Genomic DNA, 20,986 nt, shown 5'->3' on the forward strand with positions numbered 1-20,986 from the left:
CCCCCTCCTGGGGCTGGAGACAGAGAGCCCCCTCCTGGGGCTGGAGACAGAGAGCCCCCTCCTGGGGCTGGAAACAGAGAGCCCCCTCCTGGGGCTGGAGACAGAGAGCCCCCTCCTGGGGCTGGAGACAGAGAGCCCCCTCCTGGGGCTGGAGACAGAGAGCCCCCTCCTGAGGCTGGAGACAGAGAGCCCCCTCCTGGGGCTGGAGACAGAGAGCCCCCTCCTGGGGCTGGAGACAGAGAGCCCCCTCCTGGGGCTGGAGACAGAGAGCCCCCTCCTGGGGCTGGAGACAGGATACTCGTTCTGAATCTTTAGCACAAGATACCTCTGCTGGGGCTGCGGTATTGGACAACCCTCCTGAGGTTGATGAGACGGACACATGCTTTTGGGCAGAAAATCCTGAGACACCACCTCCAGTAATGGATACAGGAACCTTCCCAGGAGCTCTGTGGACAGCAGTAAAACCGTGTTTGGCCAAGATGATCTTTGTTCTAGGGCCCCAAGTATTAACTCGGGTTTCTTTCTGAGCTGTAACGGGAGGAATCTCCCCATTTCTGGGCTGACGGAGAGAACAATCTTCTATGAAATGGTCTGAACCACCACAATAGAAGCACAGGTCTAGCTGCCTGCGCCACTGACGTTCCTCCTCAGACAGCTGGGCTCGTGGTCTGCTTTGTGGTATGTCCTTACAAGGCTTATGAGAGGACTTCTCAGGAGTACTTGGAAGTGTAGTGGAAGTTCCTTTGAGCACAGTTCCACTGGAAAGGGGTACCAAAGAACTGTCCAATATGGCAGAGACTACAGAAAAAATTTTAGATGGTAATTCCTGTAGTTGATTCAGTAACTGGTGTAAAACCTTTAATGTCTCTGAATCTGGCTCTTTAAAGGTCCAAGCAGAACCAGATTCCAGATGGCAAAGTAACGGACTTATGACAGACCCACTGTCCGCAGAAGCCTCATCGTCCTCCTTTGGAGTAGCCAGGTAGTCAGGGGGTAGAGGTGAAGAGGCCAAATGACATGCGGCTGCAGATGTGACACGTGAGGATTCATTAGCCGGCAAGGATTGCTGCAGCTTGCAAGAACAACCAGATAAGTCTTGCCAGAACTTTGTGAGTAAGAACTGAAGATCAATCTGTCTCTCCATGCTGGTACTGTGATCTAGACAACCCAGACGTCTCACACTCGGATCACTGACCAAGTCCATGTGACTTCAGCAAATTGTCACGAAATGGGTGTGTGGAATCAGTCGTGACTGGAGTGGTCAGATGGTGGATTGATGGAGTGGTGCGGATCTCAGGAAGAGAGGCGTGACCAGCCGGAGATGGGTTAACACAAACAGGTTTATTGAAGGAACTCATATAAAAGATAATGTAACCAGGATCAATACTTCTTGATTGGACAAATAATAACTAGATGCAAGTCTCTGATAAATAACAAGTAACAAAAGATAGCAGTCCTTTGCAAAAATAAACAAGATGGCAGTCCGTTCAAAATAAACAAGATATGTGCCGGTAGTTCTGGGAGGATAAGGCAATGTTCAGGATTTGAGTTTAGAGAAAAGGATACCTGAAGATTGGACGATTGGCTGACTGAGGATTGGACGATTGGATGACTGAAGATTGGACGATTGGATGACTGAAGATTGGACGATTGGATGACTGAAGATTGGATGGCTGGATGACTGAAGATTGGATGGCTGGATGACTGAAGATTGGATGGTTGAATGATTGAAGATTGGATGGCTGGGATCAGGATACAGCTGAATGACAGGATTACTGGAAGCTTACAGCAGAGACGTAGCACACAATAGCTGGATGCAGCTTGTAGCAGGCAGGTCAGGAAACTGGTATCAGGACAGGGTAGCGACTTGGCGTTGACACAGGAACAGGTGACGGAGATAACAGAACTGAAATGGCTGACTTGGCATATAACAAATAACTGAAGAAAACAGAGTATAAACACAGGAACTAGATGAGCAGGAACTGGAGCAGGAATTGGACCATTTGTGGACCAGACCGTGAGCGCTGGACCAGCCGGACAAGCAGAGCCTCTGGGAGCTGAACACTGAAGACTCACGCAGGGATTCCAGGAAGCAGGCTTGAACTGCACAGAACATCCAGCACATGCAGCAGGAAGACAAGTTGCTGAAATCAGTTCTGCCTCTGTGAGCAAGATATTTATCCCCCCTGCCTTGTATTGATTGGAGGAAATGACAGAGGGCAATCTGCAATCTGAGGCATGAATCCAGAATACTTCAGTCTGAACTAAACAGGTGAGCCACATGGAACAGGAGAGCAAAGGGTTACAGGTGATTCCAGCTTCTGTCTGGATTTCCATCAGGTGCATCAACAAATGAACCAGCAATGCACAGACTGTCTGGCAGCATGAATGGAGACAGGACTGAGTCAGACTGAGACAGAGCAGAATCACCATTCAGGTAAGCTTGACTAAGCAGATCTGTGACACAAAGTTCCTGAAGCACGTCTGTCTGAACGCGCTAATCATGAAAACCGCTGGGCAAATTCTTCTGCAGTTCCTGTATTATGTAGCGCAGTTCTCCCAGAAAGTTTTCGTATTTCACCATCACCCTATCCCATATGTGGGCCGAGCACAATGAATAATCAACCATTAATCATGCAGTATGTAAATGGAGTGACTGGAAACATCCCGGCCACCCATGGACATGGGACATGGTATTAGTAGTTTAGCATCCTCCTTACCAACTAGAAATGCCATATATTGGTAGTCTGTATCAAATGATAAGTTATGGTGTGTACACATGGTGAGATTCAGGCTAATGGATATTTTTTACTAACTGATTTCGCCACAAAGGTCCCCATCACCTAACAATACACAAATGAGCAAAAACAGATAACAAATTACAGTACAAGACAAGTTAGGACAAGTACATGGTAAATATGGATTGTTGCATCAGGGGACAGGACTCTGCAGCAATCATCAGGGTGGCAGAGGTTTATATATTCTAAAGCTGGGTACACATATATACAATCCAACCGTTTGGCCGACTGTACTCCCGTCGGACCGTCCACAAACAACAGCCGATCACGCGCGTACACACCTGTACAATTTACTTGCGACGTCTGATGTACTCCCGTCCAAACAGTCGCAAGAAAAGGATTGTACCACCGTACACACTTGGGCTATTCACAATTCACATGTGACCAAAATTATAATAATGGGCTGGGTTAGGGCAGCAGTCACCCTTTTACCTATTAAAAAAAAAACGGCGTGGGGTCCCCCCCACAGCCGTAACCAGCACCAGGCTGAAGGAGCCGGGGCTGGTATTAAAAAATCAGGAAACCCGACAAATAGGGCTTCGCTGATTTTTTAAAACCAGCCCCAGGCTCCAGGTCCGGGGCTGGTTCCCAAAATACGGGGGACAAAATGACTAGGGGTCCCCCGTTTTTTAAGAACCAGCCCCAGGCACAACCAGCCAGCAGGGTAATGCCACAGCCGGGGGACACTTATGATATAAGTTCCCGCGGCCAAAGCATTCATCCCTACTGACCAGTCAGCCTGGCCAGGGGCCCTGGGGGAGTGGGGACCCCCCCAATGAAGGGGTCCCCCCCCTCCAGGACTTACCTGACCAGGCTGAAGCCTGGTACTGTCCCCGATGCCCCTGGGCGGTGGGCATCGGGCTGATGGAATGGTGTAAAAAAATAGAATAAAAACTATTGTTTTTTCCTGTGGAACTATGAGTCCCAGCAAGCCTCCCCCGCATGCTGGGACTTGGAGAACCACAAGTCCCAGCATGCGGGGCATTAAAGGGCCCGCTGGCACTTGTAGTTCCACAGAAAAAAAAAAATAGTTAAATAAATACACACTGACACATATGAAAAATAAAAGTTTAATACATACATACATTACACAAAGACACTGATACTTACCTATCTTGGTCCCGTAGGTAGGTCCCTGGGTCCGGTCCACTGGCTTGGTTCCGATGCTGGTCCGGGTCCGGGGCTCCAGGGCTGAAGAGTCCGGGGTCCTGGATCCGTAGTAATCCAGATGGGTACCTGGGGAAGGAAATCCAACTCACCTGTCTTCTGGCGACCACCCCAGCATCTGCTGTTCAAGACGCGCTGCTCCCGGCTTCTGTGGTACCAGCTCTGCCTCCGCTGTATACTAGAGATGCAGAGGTCCTTCTCCCTCGGCGTCTCTGCTCAGAATGATTTCTGGCCAATCACGAGCCGAGAAAGTCGGCTCCTGATTGGCCAGAAATCATTCTGAGGAGAGACGCCGAGGGAGAAGGACCTCTGCATCTCTAGTATACAGCGGAGGCAGAGCGGTACCACAGAAGCCGGGAGCAGCGCGTCTTGAAGTGAAGATGCCGGGGTGGACAGGACAGGTGAGTAGGATTTGCTTCCCCAGGTACCCCTTTGGAGTACTACGGATCCAGGACCCCGGACTCTTCAGCCCTGGAGCCCCGGACCCGGACCCTGGGACCTACCTACGGGATCAAGATAGGTAAGTATCAGTATGTGTGTGTGTAATGTTTGTATTAAAGTTTTATTTTTCTGTGTTGTCAGTGTGTGTTTATTTAACTCTTTCTTTTACTGTAGAACTACAAGTGCCAGCGGGCCCTTTAATGCCCGCAGGCTGGGACTTGTGGTTCTCCAAGTCCCAGCCTGCGGGGGAGGCTTGCTGGGACTCATAGTTCCACAGGAAAAGACAATAGTTTTTATTCTATTTTTTTACACCATTCCATCAGCCCGATGCCCACCGTCCAGGGGCATCGGGGACAGTACCAGGCTTCAGCCTGGTCAGGTAAGTCCTGGAGGGGGGGGACTCCTTTATTGGGGGGGTCCCCACTCCCCCAGGACCCCTGGCCAGGCTGACCGGTCACAGGTATGAATGCTTTGGCCGGGGGGACTTGTATAAAAAGTCTCCCCCCGGCTGTGGCATTACCCTGCTGGCTGGTTTGGCCTGGGGCTGGTTCTTAAAATACGGGGGACCCCTAGTCATTTTGTCCCCCGTATTTTGGGAACCAGCCCCGGACCTGGAGCTTGGGGCTGGTTTTAAAAAATCAGTGAAGCCCTATCTGGTTGGTTTCCTGATTTTTTAATACCAGCCCCGGCTCTTTCAGCCTGGTGCTGGTTACGGCAGTGGGGGGGACCCCACGTCGTTTTTTTTTAAACTAGTAAAAGGGTGACTAAAATGTAGACGCAGTAACCGGTCTATATAGAACTTTAGTCAGCCTGCCGGCTGACTAAAGTTCTATATAGACGGGTTAGCGTCAAAATTTTAGTCAGCCGGCAGGGTGCCTAAAATTTAGACGCAAACCCATTTATATAGAACTATAGTCACCCTGCCGGCTGACTAAAATTTAGGCGCAAACACGTCTATATAGAACTTTAGTCAGCCGGCAGGGTGACTAAAGTTCTATATAGACCAGTTACTGCGTCTACATTTTAGCAGCGCGTCTTGAACAGCAGATGCCGGGGTGGTCGCCAGAAGACAGGTGAGTTGGATTTCCTTCCCCAGGTACCCATTTGTATTACTACGGATCCAGGACCCCGGACTCTTCAGCCCTGGAGCCCCGGACCCGGACCAGCCCCGGAACCAAGCCAGTGGACCGGACCCAGGGACCTACCTACGGGATCAAGATAGGTAAGTATCAGTGTGTTTGTGTAATGAATGTATGTATTAAACTTTTATTTTTCATATGTGTCAGTGTGTATTTATTTAACTATTTTTTTTTTCTGTGGAACTACAAGTGCCAGCGGGCCCTTTAATGCCCCGCATGCTGGGACTTGTGGTTCTCCAAGTCCCAGCATGCGGGGGAGGCTTGCTGGGACTCATAGTTCCACAGGAAAAAACAATAGTTTTTATTCTATTTTTTTACACCATTCCATCAGCCCGATGCCCACCGCCCAGGGGCATCGGGGACAGTACCAGGCTTCAGCCTGGTCAGGTAAGTCCTGGAGCGGGGGGACCCCTTCATTGGGGGGGTCCCCACTCCCCCAGGGCCCCTGGCCAGGCTGACTGGTCAGTAGGGATGAATGCTTTGGCCGCGGGAACTTATATCATAAGTGTCCCCCGGCTGTGGCATTACCCTGCTGGCTGGTTGTGCCTGGGGCTGGTTCTTAAAAAACGGGGGACCCCTAGTCATTTTGTCCCCCGTATTTTGGAAACCAGCCCCGGACCTGGAGCCTGGGGCTGGTTTTAAAAAATCAGCGAAGCCCTATTTGTCGGGTTTCCTGATTTTTTAATACCAGCCCCGGCTCCTTCAGCCTGGTGCTGGTTACGGCTGTGGGGGGGACCCCACGCCGTTTTTTTTTTTTTTAGTCAAAGCTAGAACGCCCACATGGGCGTTCCAGCTTTGTCAGTATAGTCGCAAGGACGGCAGCATATCGGTCGGACGTGCGTACACACTGCACTTTTGTACCGATATGGGGCCGTCCTGTCGGATGAAAATTAAACTGCAAAGAACCATCGACCGACCAAGTATGGGCGGTCAAGACAGTTTTTTGCCGTTTATCGGTCGGTAGGGACAGTGTACACACCTATACAATTGAACGGCTGTCCGACCCAGAACGGAAGAACGGCCCGACAATTGTATAGATGTGTACCCAGCTTAAGAAAGGCACATGAGGAGAGAGGGCCCTGCTCGTGAGAGCTTACATTCTAAAGGGGAGGGTTAGACAGACAGAGGTGACACAGAAGGGGAAGAAGTGAGCATAAACAGAAGATCAGGATGAGAGAGGGTCAGGCTTTATGCAGGAGGGTGGGAAGATGACATCTTAGTCTTTGATATTTTAAGCAGTGTTGCAAGTAAGGGGGTACGGCGTGGTACGGAGTACCTGTAAGAAATATGTTGCAGGTACGCAGTACCACTTACCCCTGATCCACTGTCATTTCTATTTTCATTTTAAGTCTAAATATAATGCATCCGCAGCCCGCCCACCCAGCGTTATGATTGGTGCTGTATGCAGCTACCGGCTACTGCTGATTTAGCCTGTCACACTGACAGGCATCAGCAGCGCCGACAGAATGAAGAGCAGGCTCCACTATTGTAAGCACAAGCTGCCTGGCTCTCCCCCAAGCAAGAGCCAACCCACCCCCAGTAATTCCCTGTTTCTCATTCCCTGTCTCCTGTGTCCACACCTCTATTGTCATTTAGTCACTCCTCTAGCTTTGTGTGACCACGCCCCCTGATGACACATGACCATGCCCATTTTTGGTGGAGGCTATCAGTACCACCAAGAAAAAAATTCTACTTGCACCACTGATTTTAAGCCTAAAAAATTGCTGGGTCATCCAAGAGTAGACAGCAGAGAGACAGTTGGAGATATGAGTGAGGAGAGAGGGAGAGAGATTAGCAAAGGAGCGGTAGATTTCAGTATTATCAGCATAGAGGTGATAGTGGAAGTAAAGGGGGAGATTCTCTAAACTAAAAATGCGGTAAAAACCCATTATCGGCTTTGAGCTGAAAGCCGCTCAAACCTGCTGTTTTAAGCGACTTTCAGCTCAAAGTCGACCAGTGTGTATGGGCCTTAAGCGATTTTGTCTAAGCAATAATAGTCTATGATCTAGTCAAAATTGCCTTGCCTGCACAGTCAATCTACTGTATACTAAGCAATTTCTGCTAGACAATATTGAGCAGGAGAAAAATAGGGAGATTTTGGCTAACCTTCTAGGAGATTTTGACTATCTAGTCAAAATCTCCTATTAACCCCTTCCCGACATTTGACGTACATTTACGTCATGGCCGGGAGGTACTTCCCGACACATGGCATAAATGTACGTCATGAGTTTAAACTGTCACTGCGTCTCGAGACGCAGTGACAGAGGGACGATGTCTGCTGTCCCTGACAGCAGACATGTCCCTGCATGCCCAGGGGGGGCTGCGATGTCGCCCCCCCGTCGGCGATCGCTGTGATTGGCTGTTCAGTGTGAACAGCCATTCACAGCGTTTTCCTGTGTTACCAGCGAATCGGACGCTCGGTAACACAGGTGTCAATCACCGCCGGGCGTCAGGGGGCATGAGGGGGTCATCGGTGACGATGACACCTCACCCCACCCTCACCCCACCTGCCCCCAAGGCTGTGATTGGTCCGTGGGACCCACGGACCAATCACAGCCAAGGCGCGACATTTAAACTGACGGTGACTGCGCTGCAGATGCCATTCCGGTCTGGAATAGCGTGCAGAACGGTCACCGTGCCTGCCTGCCGTGAATACCGACCTGATCCTTGCTAATACTTACCTGATCCTTGCAAATACCTTACCTGATCACCTTATCACTGCTTGTAGCGTGCTGGACGCTTCCTGGATCTGACTTCCTGAGACTTCCTGCTGCTGCTGCAGTGTGATAGAGAGATAGAGAGATAGAGAGAGAGAGAGATAGAGAGAGATAGAGAGAGATAGAGAGATAGTGACAGAGAGAGCTATATTTTGTGTCTGCTACCCCCCCTTTTTGGGGGTGCAGGGGTTTTCTATATATAAATAACTGTCAGTGCTGCTGCTGCAGTGTCATACAGTGATAGATAGTGATAGATAGTGAGAGGTAGAGAGATAGAGAGATTTGTGTCTGCTACCCCCCCTTTTTGGGGGTGCAGGGGTTTTATTTTATATATATAACTGTCAGTGCTGCTGCTGCAGTGTCATAGAGTGATAGATAGTGATAGATAGTGAGAGATAGAGAGATAGAGAGAGATAGTGACAGAGAGTGATAGAGAGTGTATATTTTGTGTCTGCTACCCCCCCTTTTTGGGGGTGCAGTTTTTTTTTATACATATAACTGTCAGTGCTGCTGCTGCAGTGTCCTAGAGTGATAGATAGTGAGAGATAGTGAGAGATAGAGAGATAGAGAGAGATAGTGACAGAGAGTGATAGAGAGTGTATATTTTGTGTCTGCTACCCCCCCTTTTGTGCTGATCAGTATATCTGTGCTGATCAGCAACTTTTTGGGGGCGCAGAGGTTTTTTTTTTATATATATACCTGTCAGTTGCTGCCAGTTGCACTGTCAGTTGCACCAAAGGTTGTGCACCTGCTGTCCCTCACTGGTAATCAGTGTCGCATCACTGATCACCTTTTTTTTTTTTTGTGAGTGCTGTGGGGTCTTTTTTTAATTTTTTTTTTACACACACTGATTTTGTGGGTGTCCTGTGGCCACTGTGCGCCGATCAGTGACGTACATCACTGATCAGCTTTTTCGGCACAGGGTTGATCAATTTTTTTTTTTTTTTTGATCAGATTCCTGTTGCCTTTGAGCGCTGTTCAGTGACAGACGTTACTGACCAACATCTGTGCTCAATTTTTGGCGCAGGACCTTTTTTTTTTTTTTTTTAACCCCTTCAATTTTTTATTTTTAACCCCTTCATTTTTTTTTTTTTTTATTGGTATAAAGTATTTTTTTTTTTCTGCACCACATACACACTACACACTACATACCCCCCGGATTGAAATAAAGTTTGTACCCCCCCCTACACTATACACGTGTTGAAACATTTCACTACCAGTAACACAAAAATAAAAATGGCATCCCAAATGTCCTCCCAAATGTCCTCCCAAATGTCCTCCCAGTCATCCAGGAGAATGTATTCAGTGGAGGAGGCATATGCCATGCTTGCCTCTGACTCTGACACAGGCAGTGATGCAAGTGGGGAATTTGAAGGATTCGTCTTAAGCTCCTCTTCCTCCTCTGGTGATGAGGGACCCCCTCAAAGACGCCCCCGTAGATCAGCTGAGATTCCCCCCCCAATAATTGATCTAGTATGGACCCCACCACCAGACAATTTTGAGCCCCAGGTTCCTGAGTTTTTGGCCATGCCAGGAATCCAATTTGATTCCACAGGTCTCAGAGAAATTGACTTTTTCAAATTATTTTTCTCTGATGATTTTATAAATTTAATGGTGGACCAAACTAATTTATATGCCCAGCAGTTTATTGCTCAAAACCCCACGTCATCATTTGCTAGGTGGACCCCTGTAGATGCAGTAGAGATGATGACGTTTTGGGGTCTGGTGTTTCATATGGGCATAGTAAAAAAGCCAGAAATTAGGCAATATTGGAGTACAGATGTTCTGTACAGTACTCCATTTTACCGTATGGCCATGCCCCGGACTCGATTTGAGACAATTCTTAAATTTATACATTACACCGATAATGCACAGTGCCCACCCAGAGATGATCCCACCTTTGACCGGCTATTCAAAGTCAGGCCGGTCATTGATCATTTCAGTGCCAAATTTGAAGAGGTGTACATCCCTGAAAAATTTATTTGTATCGACGAGTCCCTTATACATTTTAAAGGAAGGGTTAAATTCCGCCAGTACCTTCCCAGTAAGAGGGCAAGGTATGGCATAAAAATGTATAAACTGTGTGAAAGCACCTCAGGGTACACCCACAGGTTTAGGGTTTATGAAGGGAAGGATTCAAGAATTCAACCGCCAGAATGCCCCCCCTCCCTCGTAGGTGTTAGTGGGAAAATTGTCTGGGATTTAGTGCACCCCTTCCTGGATAAAGGTTATCACCTCTATGTGGATAACTTTTACACCAGCATCCCCCTGTTTAAGGCCCTTGGTTCAAGAGGTACAGCAGCTTGCGGTACTGTGCGCAAGAACCAAAGAGGCCTCCCAAAAACGCACATTGCCCAAGTAATGAGAAGGGGTGAAAGCAGGGGAATATGCAACGAAAATATGTTGTTGGTCAAATATAAGGACAAGAGGGATGTCCTTATACTGACAACAATTCACGGAGACAGTACCACCTCCGTCCCTGTACGAGGTACCAGTACCCACACCTCAAAACCTAATTGTATCCTGGATTACAATAGGTACATGGGCGGAGTGGATCTTTCAGATCAGGTACTGAAGCCGTACAGTGCCCTGCGGAAAACAAAAATCTGGTACAAGAAGGTGGCCGTGTATATCATCCAGATGGCACTGTATAACGCTTACGTGCTATTCCGTTCTACCGGCCAGAGGGGGACATTTATGCACTTTCAAGAGGAAGTCATAAAGGGCCTAATATTTGGGAACCAGCAGGCAGAGGGCCCCAGTACTTCTAGTACTGGCCCCCGTATTGTACCAGGGCAGCATTTTCCTGATGAAATCCCCTCCACTGGAAAAAAGGGCAGGACACAAAAAAGGTGCAAAGTTTGCTATAAAAAGGGAATAAGAAAGCAAACTATTTTCCAGTGTGACACTTGCCCCGACAAACCCGGCCTATGTATAAAGGAGTGTTTTAAAATATACCACACATCTATGGAATATTAGGTTCATAATTTCACCGTGCTTCGGGGGTCTTGCTAATGCCACATAGCACCCACCATTCATTCCACCAGAATCTGAGCCGCAAAATCCAAAAATCACTCCTTCCCTTCTGAGTCCTGCAATGCACCCAACTGGTATTTTTTGGTCACATGTGAGGCATTGCCGTACTCGGGAGAAATTGGGGCACAGATTTTGGGGTGCTTTGTCTCCTTCATTCCTTGTGAAAATGAAAAATTCTGAGCCAGAACTGCATTTTTGTGCAAAAAAATGTAATTTTTCATGTTCACTGCCCACTTGTATCAAAATTGGTGAAACCCCTGGGGGTTTGAAATGTACACTATACCCCTAGATGAATTCCCTGAGGGGTGTAGTTTGCAAAATGGGGTCACTTGTGGGGGGGTTCCACTGTATTGGTGCTTTGGGGGTCTTGCTAATGCGACATAGCACCCACCATCATTCCACCAGAATTTGTGCTGCAAAATCCAAATATCACTCCTTCCCTTCTGAGTCCTGCCACTTTTTGGTCACACATGAGGCATTGCCGTACTCGGGAGAAATTGGGGCACAGATTTTGGGGTGCTTTGTCTCCTTCATTCCTTCTGAAAATGAAAAATTTTGAGCCAGAACTGCATTTTTGTTTAAAAAAATGTAATTTTTCATTTTCACTGCCCACTTGTATCAAAATTGGTGAAACCCCTGGGGGTTTGAAATGTACACTATACCCCTAGATGAATTCCCTGAGGGGTGTAGTTTGCAAAATGGGGTGACTTGTGGGGGGGTTCCACTGTATTGGTGCAACATAGCACCCACCATTCATTCCACCAGAATCTGTGCTGCAAAATCCAAAAATCACTCCTTCCCTTCTGAGTCCTGCCATGCACCCAACTGGTATTTTTTGGTCACATGTGAGGCATTGCCGTACTCGGGAGAAATTGGGGCACAGATTTTGGGGTGCTTTTTCTCCTTCATACCTTCTGAAAATGAAAAATTTTGAGCCAGAACTGCATTTTTGTGTAAAAAAATGTAATTTTTCATTTTCACTGCCCACTTGTATCAAAATTGGTGAAACCCCTGGGGGTTTGAAATGTACACTATACCCCTAGATGAATTCCCTGAGGGGTGTAGTTTTCAAAATGGGGTGACTTGTGGGGGGGTTCCACTGTATTGGTGCTTGGGGGGTCTTGCTAATGCGACATAGCACCCACCAAAATTCCACCAGAATCTGAGCCGCAAAATCCAAAAATCACTCCTTCCGTTCTGAGTCCTGCCATGCACCCAACTGGTATTTTTTGGTCACATGTGAGGCATTTCCGTACTCGGGAGAAATTGGGGCACATATTTTGGGGTGCTTTTTCTCCTTCATACCTTCTGAAAATGAAAAATTTTGAGCCAGAACTGCATTTTTGTGTAAAAAAATGTAATTTTTCATTTTCACTGCCCACTTGTATCAAAATTGGTGAAACCCCTGGGGGTTTGAAATGTACACTATACCCCTAGATGAATTCCCTGAGGGGTGTAGTTTTCAAAATGGGGTGACTTGTGGGGGGGTTCCACTGTATTGGTGCTTGGGGGGTCTTGCTAATGCGACATAGCACCCACCAAAATTCCACCAGAATCTGAGCTGCAAAATCCAAAAATCACTCCTTCCGTTCTGAGTCCTGCCATGCACCCAACTGGTATTTTTTGGTCACATGTGAGGCATTGCCGTACTCGGGAGAAATTGGGGCACAGATTTTGGGGTGCTTTTTCTCCTTCATACCTTCTGAAAATGAAAAATTTCGAGCCAGAACTGCATTTTTGTGTAAAAAATTTAATTTTTCATTTTCACTGCCCACTTGTATCAAAATTGGTGAAACCCCTGGGGGTTTGAAATGTACACTATACCCCTAGATGAATTCCCTGAGGGGTGTAGTTTTCAAAATGGGGTGACTTGTGGGGGGGTTCCACTGTATTGGTGCTTGGGGGGTCTTGCTAATGCGACATAGCACCCACCAAAATTCCACCAGAATCTGAGCCGCAAAATCCAAAAATCACTCCTTCCGTTCTGAGTCCTGCCATGCACCCAACTGGTATTTTTTGGTCACATGTGAGGCATTTCCGTACTCGGGAGAAATTGGGGCACATATTTTGGGGTGCTTTTTCTCCTTCATACCTTCTGAAAATGAAAAATTTTGAGCCAGAACTGCATTTTTGTGTAAAAAAATGTAATTTTTCATTTTCACTGCCCACTTGTATCAAAATTGGTGAAACCCCTGGGGGTTTGAAATGTACACTATACCCCTAGATGAATTCCCTGAGGGGTGTACTTTGCAAAATGGGGTGACTTGTGGGGGGGTTCCACTGTATTGGTGCAACATAGCACCCACCATTCATTCCACCAGAATCTGAGATGCAAAATCCAAAAATCACTCCTTCCCTTCTGAGTCCTGCCATGCACCCAACTGGTATTTTTTGGTCACATGTGAGGCATTGCCGTACTCGGGAGAAATTGGGGCACAGATTTTGGGGTGCTTTTTCTCCTTCATACCTTCTGAAAATGAAAAATTTTGAGCCAGAACTGCATTTTTGTGTAAAAAAATGTAATTTTTCATTTTCACTGCCCACTTGTATCAAAATTGGTGAAACCCCTGGGGGTTTGAAATGTACACTATACCCCTAGATGAATTCCCTGAGGGGTGTAGTTTGCAAAATGGGGTGACTTGTGGGGGGGTTCCACTGTATTGGTGCTTGGGGGGTCTTGCTAATGCGACATAGCACCCACCAAAATTCCACCAGAATCTGAGCTGCAAAATCCAAAAATCACTCCTTCCCTTCTGAGTCCTGCCATGCACCCAACTGGTATTTTTTGGTCACATGTGAGGCATTGCCGTACTCGGGAGAAATTGGGGCACAGATTTTGGGGTGCTTTGTCTCCTTCATACCTTCTGAAAATGACAAATTTGGAGCCAGAACTGCATTTTTGTGTAAAAAAAATAATTTTTCATTTTCACTGCCCAGTTGTACCACAATTGGTGAAACCCCTGGGGGTTTGAAATGTACACTATACCCCTAGATGAATTCCCTGAGGGGTGTAGTTTGCAAAATGGGGTCACTTGTGGGGGGGTTCCTAACTTTTAGCATCTTATGGTGCCTTGAAACCTACATGGTGCCTAAAAAATAATCTCATAAAAAGGAGGCTCCAAAATCAAGTAGGTGCTCCTTCTATTATGAAGCCTGTGGTTTGGTCACCGTGCACACTAGGGCCACATATAGGATATTTATGAAAACAAAAGAATTGGGGGAATCAATTTTTAGTCACATTTCTCTAGTAAAATGTACTGTGTTCCTTATAAAAATGTATTAAAATTGCAAATCTGCAAAAAAAAAAGAAATTTTGAAATTTCACCTACACTTTGTTTTAATTCCTGTGAAACACCTAAAGGGTTAACAAACTTCCAAAATGCTGTTTTGAATACTGTGAGGGGTGCAGTTTTTGAAATGGCATCATTTATGGGGGTGTCTCACATACAAGTCCCTCAAAGTCACATCAGAACTGAACTGGTCCCTAAAAAAATCAGTGTTTGAAATTTTCTTGAAAATTTGAGAATTTGCTATTCATATTGTAAGCCTCCTAGTGTCCCAAAAAATTAAAAGGAAGTTGAAATAATGATGTCAACATAAAGTAGACATATGGTCTATGTTAGTTATTCACTATTTTGAGTGGTAAGATTATTTGTCTCAAAAGCAGAAAATTTAACATTTTGCAAATCGCTAAATTTTCCATTTTTTCACGATATTTTGGTATTTTTCACAAAAAAACACAGACTGTATCGACCCAAATTTACCACTAATTTGAAGTACAATGTGTCACGAAAAAACAATCTCAAAACCACTGGGATAAGTAAAAGCAAAAAAAAGTTATCCCCACTTAAGTGAGACATGTCAGATTTGAAAAAAAGGGCTCTGTCAGGAACGCAAAAACTGGCTCTGTCAGGAAGGGGTTAAAAGTTCTCCATGTGTATACCCCTTAAGTTCATTGATTGAGACCCCACCCAGCCAGTGCCCCTCTGCCACTAGCAATAAAACTAAGATATAGCCAAATTGGTACCGTGTGTACACAGCTTTAAACCCAATATTACTCTTACAATTGCTTAGGTATGTACACACGTACACATGTAGTTTAAATGAATAGCGCTAATTGCACCGTGTGTACACAGCAATAGAGTACATACTCTTCAGCTTAATCTGAAGATCAAATCAAATAAAAAAAATATTATTGGGGGAAATTTACTAGTGGGCCCTACACATTTACTAAATCCCTCAGAAAATGCCTGAAAATGCATGTAAATCACTGTGTACTGTAGGTGGCCCACACAGCTATTTACATGCATGCCCCCACCGTTCTGCATCTGCCCAAGATTCAGAATGGCCAAGTCAGATTATTCAGTGCAGTCGCTCAGATGCTCCTGCACACATCTCCCAAATGTGTGGCGAGGGGATGAGCAAGGCCTTCTGAGTGGGCGATGTGGCACCGCCTACAACCCCTCCCCCAACCCCCCCCCCATCCACAGCACTTCCGACCCCCGCCCTCCCTCACCCACAGCTCCCCCATGGGGCAGGCTTGCTGGGACCTGTAGTCCTAATGTAAAGGACAAAATTACTGTTTAAAGCAGCTATCAACCCTGCCCCACCACCCAGGGGTGCAGGGGATAGCCCCGGGCTTCAGCCCAGGCCTGGGGTGCCCTGGAGAGTGGAGACCACTTTATTTGGTTGGTCCCCACCTCCCCAAAAACTCCCGGCCTGGGCTGACTAGTTAGGGAGGGTAATACTTTGGCCCCAAGGCACAGTCAGGCGTGTCCACTGGCTATGGCATTACACCCCCTGCTAGTGGAGTCTGGTGCTGGTCCCTAAAATATGGGGGACCCCCACTCACTTTGTCCCCTGTATTTTCAGAAGCAGGACCGGCCTAAGAGCCGGTGCTGGTTACTTGAATATAGTGGGACCTTATTGAATTTTTACCCCTGGTATTCAAGAAACCAGGACTAGCTCAGAGAGCCCGGGACTGGTCATGCTCGTGGGGGGGGACCCATGCCATTTTTTTTTACATTATTTAATTATATTTTTCTATTATAGAGAAAGAAGATGACAGTCCCCCAGGCTTTATTCCAACCCATTATTTAAATTTGAAGGCTTTTTATCCCCCTGAAGTCGCCTAAACACTTTCTGTGAGAGATTTAAAATCTCTCATGCTGAATCTCCCATTATAAATCTCTGGTACAAATCCCTCTGTGTGTAGGGCCCTTAAGATACGAGTTCTATTTCACATGGGATGTTTGGGCAACCAATCAAATTCTACTTCTTATTTATTTAGCACCCTCTAGGAGATAATAGACAGGATCTGATTGGTTGCCCATAGCAACATATCATGTGAAATAGAACTCTCATCTTAGTAAATGTCCCCCTATTGCCTCTATTAGAATATTTTAAATGTTATAATCTCCTTGATAAATACATCATTGACTTAATTATCAAAAGTGTATTGGAGGTTCCAGGGGTGTAAGCTCATCCTAGTCACTCAGGCATGTTGGAATTTGCCCCCCTCTTATAAAGAGCGCTCTCAGCCGGTCTACAGGGACTGAAGCCTGCAATGAAATGGCAGGTCTCCATCCATGATGTCTGACTATGGCTGGGGTGTCAGGATTAGACTAATGAGATTCAGACATCTTCAATTTGTAAAATCATTATTCACTGGTGTGTCTTATCTCATGTTTCAGCAGGGGGGGGGGGGGGGGGGGTGCACCGTTGCTTGCGCCAATGCACGCTAAGCAGTATAAAATGGGAGCCATCCTGTCCCCTATTGCAGGTGTTGGCAAGGCTCCTTAGATAGAGGCATTTAACTCTCCAGTGGGTTTGTCACAGGGCTTAATTGGAAGAGCAGCGGTCGCACTTGGATCTTACAGTAAACCCCACAGGTGCTGCTATGCTGTACATGCAGGTGCCCTTTCAGGGCTTGTAGCCCAGATACAGGCAAATCCATTGCCTCTCGTAGTTACGCCCATGGGAAGTCGCCACCTCCTGATTGCCAAGTGATGCAGCAGCTTTGCAGCGGTGTTGTGGTGGTTTTACAGCAGTTTAGAGCAAAATACTGGTCGGTGTCACCAAACTTTCGGTGATTTTGGCATTTTTAATCCCCAGTACCAGCAAATTTTAAATGACCATCCAGACCGAAGAGTAGTAAATTTAGTAGTATAAAATGTAATGGATGGCCTATTAAAAAATTCACCAAACCCATCTTTTAGTAAATCTACCCCCAAGTCTTCTTGAAATTAACAGGGACATTATGCATATTTTTGCTGAAATGACATTATAATTTCACTGAAATTACATTGACATTTCACAGACACATCGTTCTGTACGTATACAATATAAACTCAATATATGTGGGTGAGTTAGGCGTCCTCTATTTGGAAGCTGCTGTGGCCAGTATTTATTCTCTTTTTTATTACTAATATCTCCTATAATCCTGTGTTTATTTGCATTACGCTGTCATAAAGTTTATGATAAATTGAGGAGTTTCACAATAATATTAAGGAGGAATTTTAGTCCACAAACCTTGTATGCTAGACATGTGTACTCACCTGGAAAGGGAAACAGTTGGAGTAATCCGCGGTGTCTACTTTGTGCTCAGCAATAATATGAGTGTGCTCATCTTTGTGCAAGGACAGTTTGAGGTCAACAGCCCCATCTAGATCAAGGAAGGTCACGCAGACTTTCTGCTGGGATCCCTGCACCGAGTGTGCAGGAGCTGTGATCACATAGCGCCTACATAGACACAGAAAGAACAAATGGAAATACTTCATAATTTATAGTATGAACATTTATAGAGCAGGGATAGCTCTTTAATTATAAGATAAGCTATTGTGAGTAAATATACAGTAAGTACTGTGACAAAGAATCAAATACACTGGATCAGGATGAAGTCTTGGTCTTAATTTTTGGAGCAGGTCACAGCATACCAGGTAACCAGCATAAGCGAGGAAGGTTACAACATTGCAGAATACAGGTGTCACAGCATAGTACAAACTCTTTAGAAGGCTCCAGTGGTCCCACCGTAATCCACACACCAGTTTATCACTTGGGCAGCTATTCCACCATCAGGAGCCCTAACTCTCTGCCCTGGAAAGTTAAACCCTTATATCAGAAGAGCACAGGTGCTGCTAATCAGCCCAACCCTGATCACATCAGTTTCCCTGCTGCTGCTCTAAAATCTGGACTGGATCTTCCACATTACTTTCATGTGTAATAATGCTGTCCCTGCCACAGTCCCAACATTGACTTTTAATCCTAAGCTTTACAATTAATGTTTATAAGGAGCATCCTCATATATCTAGTGTCTACATATTACAGTCACAGATGAAGCACAATGGAACTTTGCCATATATATATATGCAGCGACTCATTGGAATACAGATATACAAATGTTGCACATTACATTAGTCCATGCAAACTAGCAATGTAGGTTTCTCATTCCCAATCATAATTTTTTCATGCAATGATGTTCTTATTTTGAAAGAGAAAAGACACTCAGTGCCACCGTTATATGGAACCTGGTCAGGAGGGGTGATTTGGTGCGACTTGAGCAACAGAGTATGAGGACACATCTAAAGCCACATCTCCAACATGTTGGTGGCTCCAAATACCAAACCATAGAAGAGCACCATGAACTATTATTTTATCACTTGTGCAATTGTTCATTTACAGAAGTAGGTATACATAGATACAGCAACATAGAAGACGTGTAAGAGGAGACACAAGTGGAGAGATTGAGAAACAGGTGCACAGGCATAATAGAAAATGACTATCAGACCCCACACTGCCATCATGGCCTACTTTCCAGCCTCTCAAGTGAATGGAGGTAGCATCTGAGAAGTTCCACAGCTGCCTCCTGCATTAAGTACAACAAGGATGTCTTCCTCATAGACATCCTTACATCCTCAGCCCCCCAGATCCCGGCACATAAGGCATAATAGTGGTGCCAGTTCTGACTATACATGTGTTTTCATATATTATTTATGTTTGTCCTGCCTGTGAATATTATCCTGTTGTCCTATGCTACGTTATGTTGAAAAGGGGATAATCATCCCTACCTTTTATCATATAGGTACAGTATCCCTTATCCAAAATGCTCAGGACCAGAAGCATTTTGAATAATGGATTATTCCGTATTTCGAAATATTTTGATATTTCAATGAGGTATCTAGCATTTATGTTGTATAAACACAACAAATGCACACAAATATATTTAATTTGCGCATGAAACCAGGTTTGTGTACTATCTCAGGCACTGAATTTAAATGCCAAGCAATCATTTTCTTGCACATATTTAGTACCAGTTACAGATGTCCCACTAGGTTATTACCAAAAAAAAGTACATTTTGGAAACTATATATTTAGGAATAATTTGTATAACGGATCTTAGGATAATGGATACTCAACCCAGGGTCAGATTGGGACACCAGGATGCCAGGGTAGTTTCCAGTGGGCCGGGTCCCGCTCCCCTCACTGTGGCCATTCTCCTCCCAAGCCGGGCTCAGCTGATAAAGGCCCTTATTCTAATCGGATCGGTACGGCCCGCGTGCGGCCGTACCGCCGATGTTTTTACTCTGCACATGCGCAGAGGTGAATCTGCGCATGTGCAGCCCCCTTCGCCGCAGACGTATTTCGTCCGCCGCAAAGGGGGCGTATAGGGGCGTGAGAGGCATCATGCCCTCATTTCCCTATGTGTACGCCCCGCGTTTCATGGGCGTTCCCATGCAAACGCGGGGCGTATGCATGGTAATGAGGCCATGACGCAACTCATGGGGGCGGAAAGCTGACGTCGCCGGATGTCAGCTTTCAGCCCCCATACAAGCTACCACACGGACGATTGTCCGTGTGGTCTCAGCTTGCGGGAGCTGCCGCGGCGTGCGGCCCTGCCTTCGATGGTCGACGACCATCGAATGCAGGGGGCAGCTCCCACCATGGTGGAGGCGTAGCCTCCACCATTTTTATGCGGATCGCCAGCCGTCCGTGTACGGACGGCCGTGGCGATCCGTAGGGTGGGCGGGGATTGGTTTGTGCGGCCGGAGCCCCGTGTGCGGCTCTGGCCGCACCAACCAGAATAAGGGCCAAAATTGGAGCTTCTGCGCATGTGCAGAAGCTCTTTCAACCCGGAGGCGCGTTAAGAGGGATGCAATCAGCTGTCCCCTTCATATATGTTGCTGGCTGCTGCTGGCTGTGGCCGCTCCCGACTGCTCTCAGTGTCATAGCCGGGTAGCTCCACCTCCTTGAGCTCCTCAGCTGCGCAAAGAGACAGAGCTGACTGGCTATGACATTTAGAGCTGCCACAGCCAGCAGCAGCTGCCGTACTGACAGCCTCCTGAAGCCAGCCATATGACAGCAGGCAAAGTTAGTGATTGCTGGTAATTCTGCTGGCACTGCCAAGGGGAGCTGGAGCGTAGGAGTTTCTTTCCCTACTACACAGCCTGCCAGTGTACCAAGGCCGTCTGATGCCCTGCCCAGTGAACGTCTGACTGCACCCTGCCCACTCCTACTCCCCTTCTGCTGGCAGCAGTTCAAACTTAAAGTACGCTCTACACAGCACACGCTTTAATGCCTGCTAAACGGAAGTGCTTCTACAAAAGTGTTCACGCACTATAAAATAAATAATATTTCTTATTTGCCATAAAATGTTGTTTTAATGTTTCTTATATAATCTCTAATGTGTATG

At 46.5% G+C, this 20,986-nt stretch overlaps 1 protein-coding gene across 1 annotated transcript in view; it reads right to left on the bottom strand.

The window, feature by feature from the left end:
- LOC146009234 (alpha-2-macroglobulin-like) overlaps positions 1-20,986 on the bottom strand; it is a 213,705-nt gene that overhangs the window by 183,857 nt on the left and 8,862 nt on the right. The window contains exon 2 of the mRNA XM_083149395.1: positions 17,856-18,039. Within this exon, the coding sequence (XP_083005521.1) occupies positions 17,856-18,039 (184 nt within the window). The remainder of the gene's footprint in view (positions 1-17,855; positions 18,040-20,986) is intronic.

Source organism: Crinia signifera, chromosome 6 (assembly GCF_055691185.1).
Source record: "Crinia signifera chromosome 6, ASM5569118v1, whole genome shotgun sequence".
Classification (NCBI taxonomy): Eukaryota; Metazoa; Chordata; class Amphibia; order Anura; family Myobatrachidae; genus Crinia; species Crinia signifera.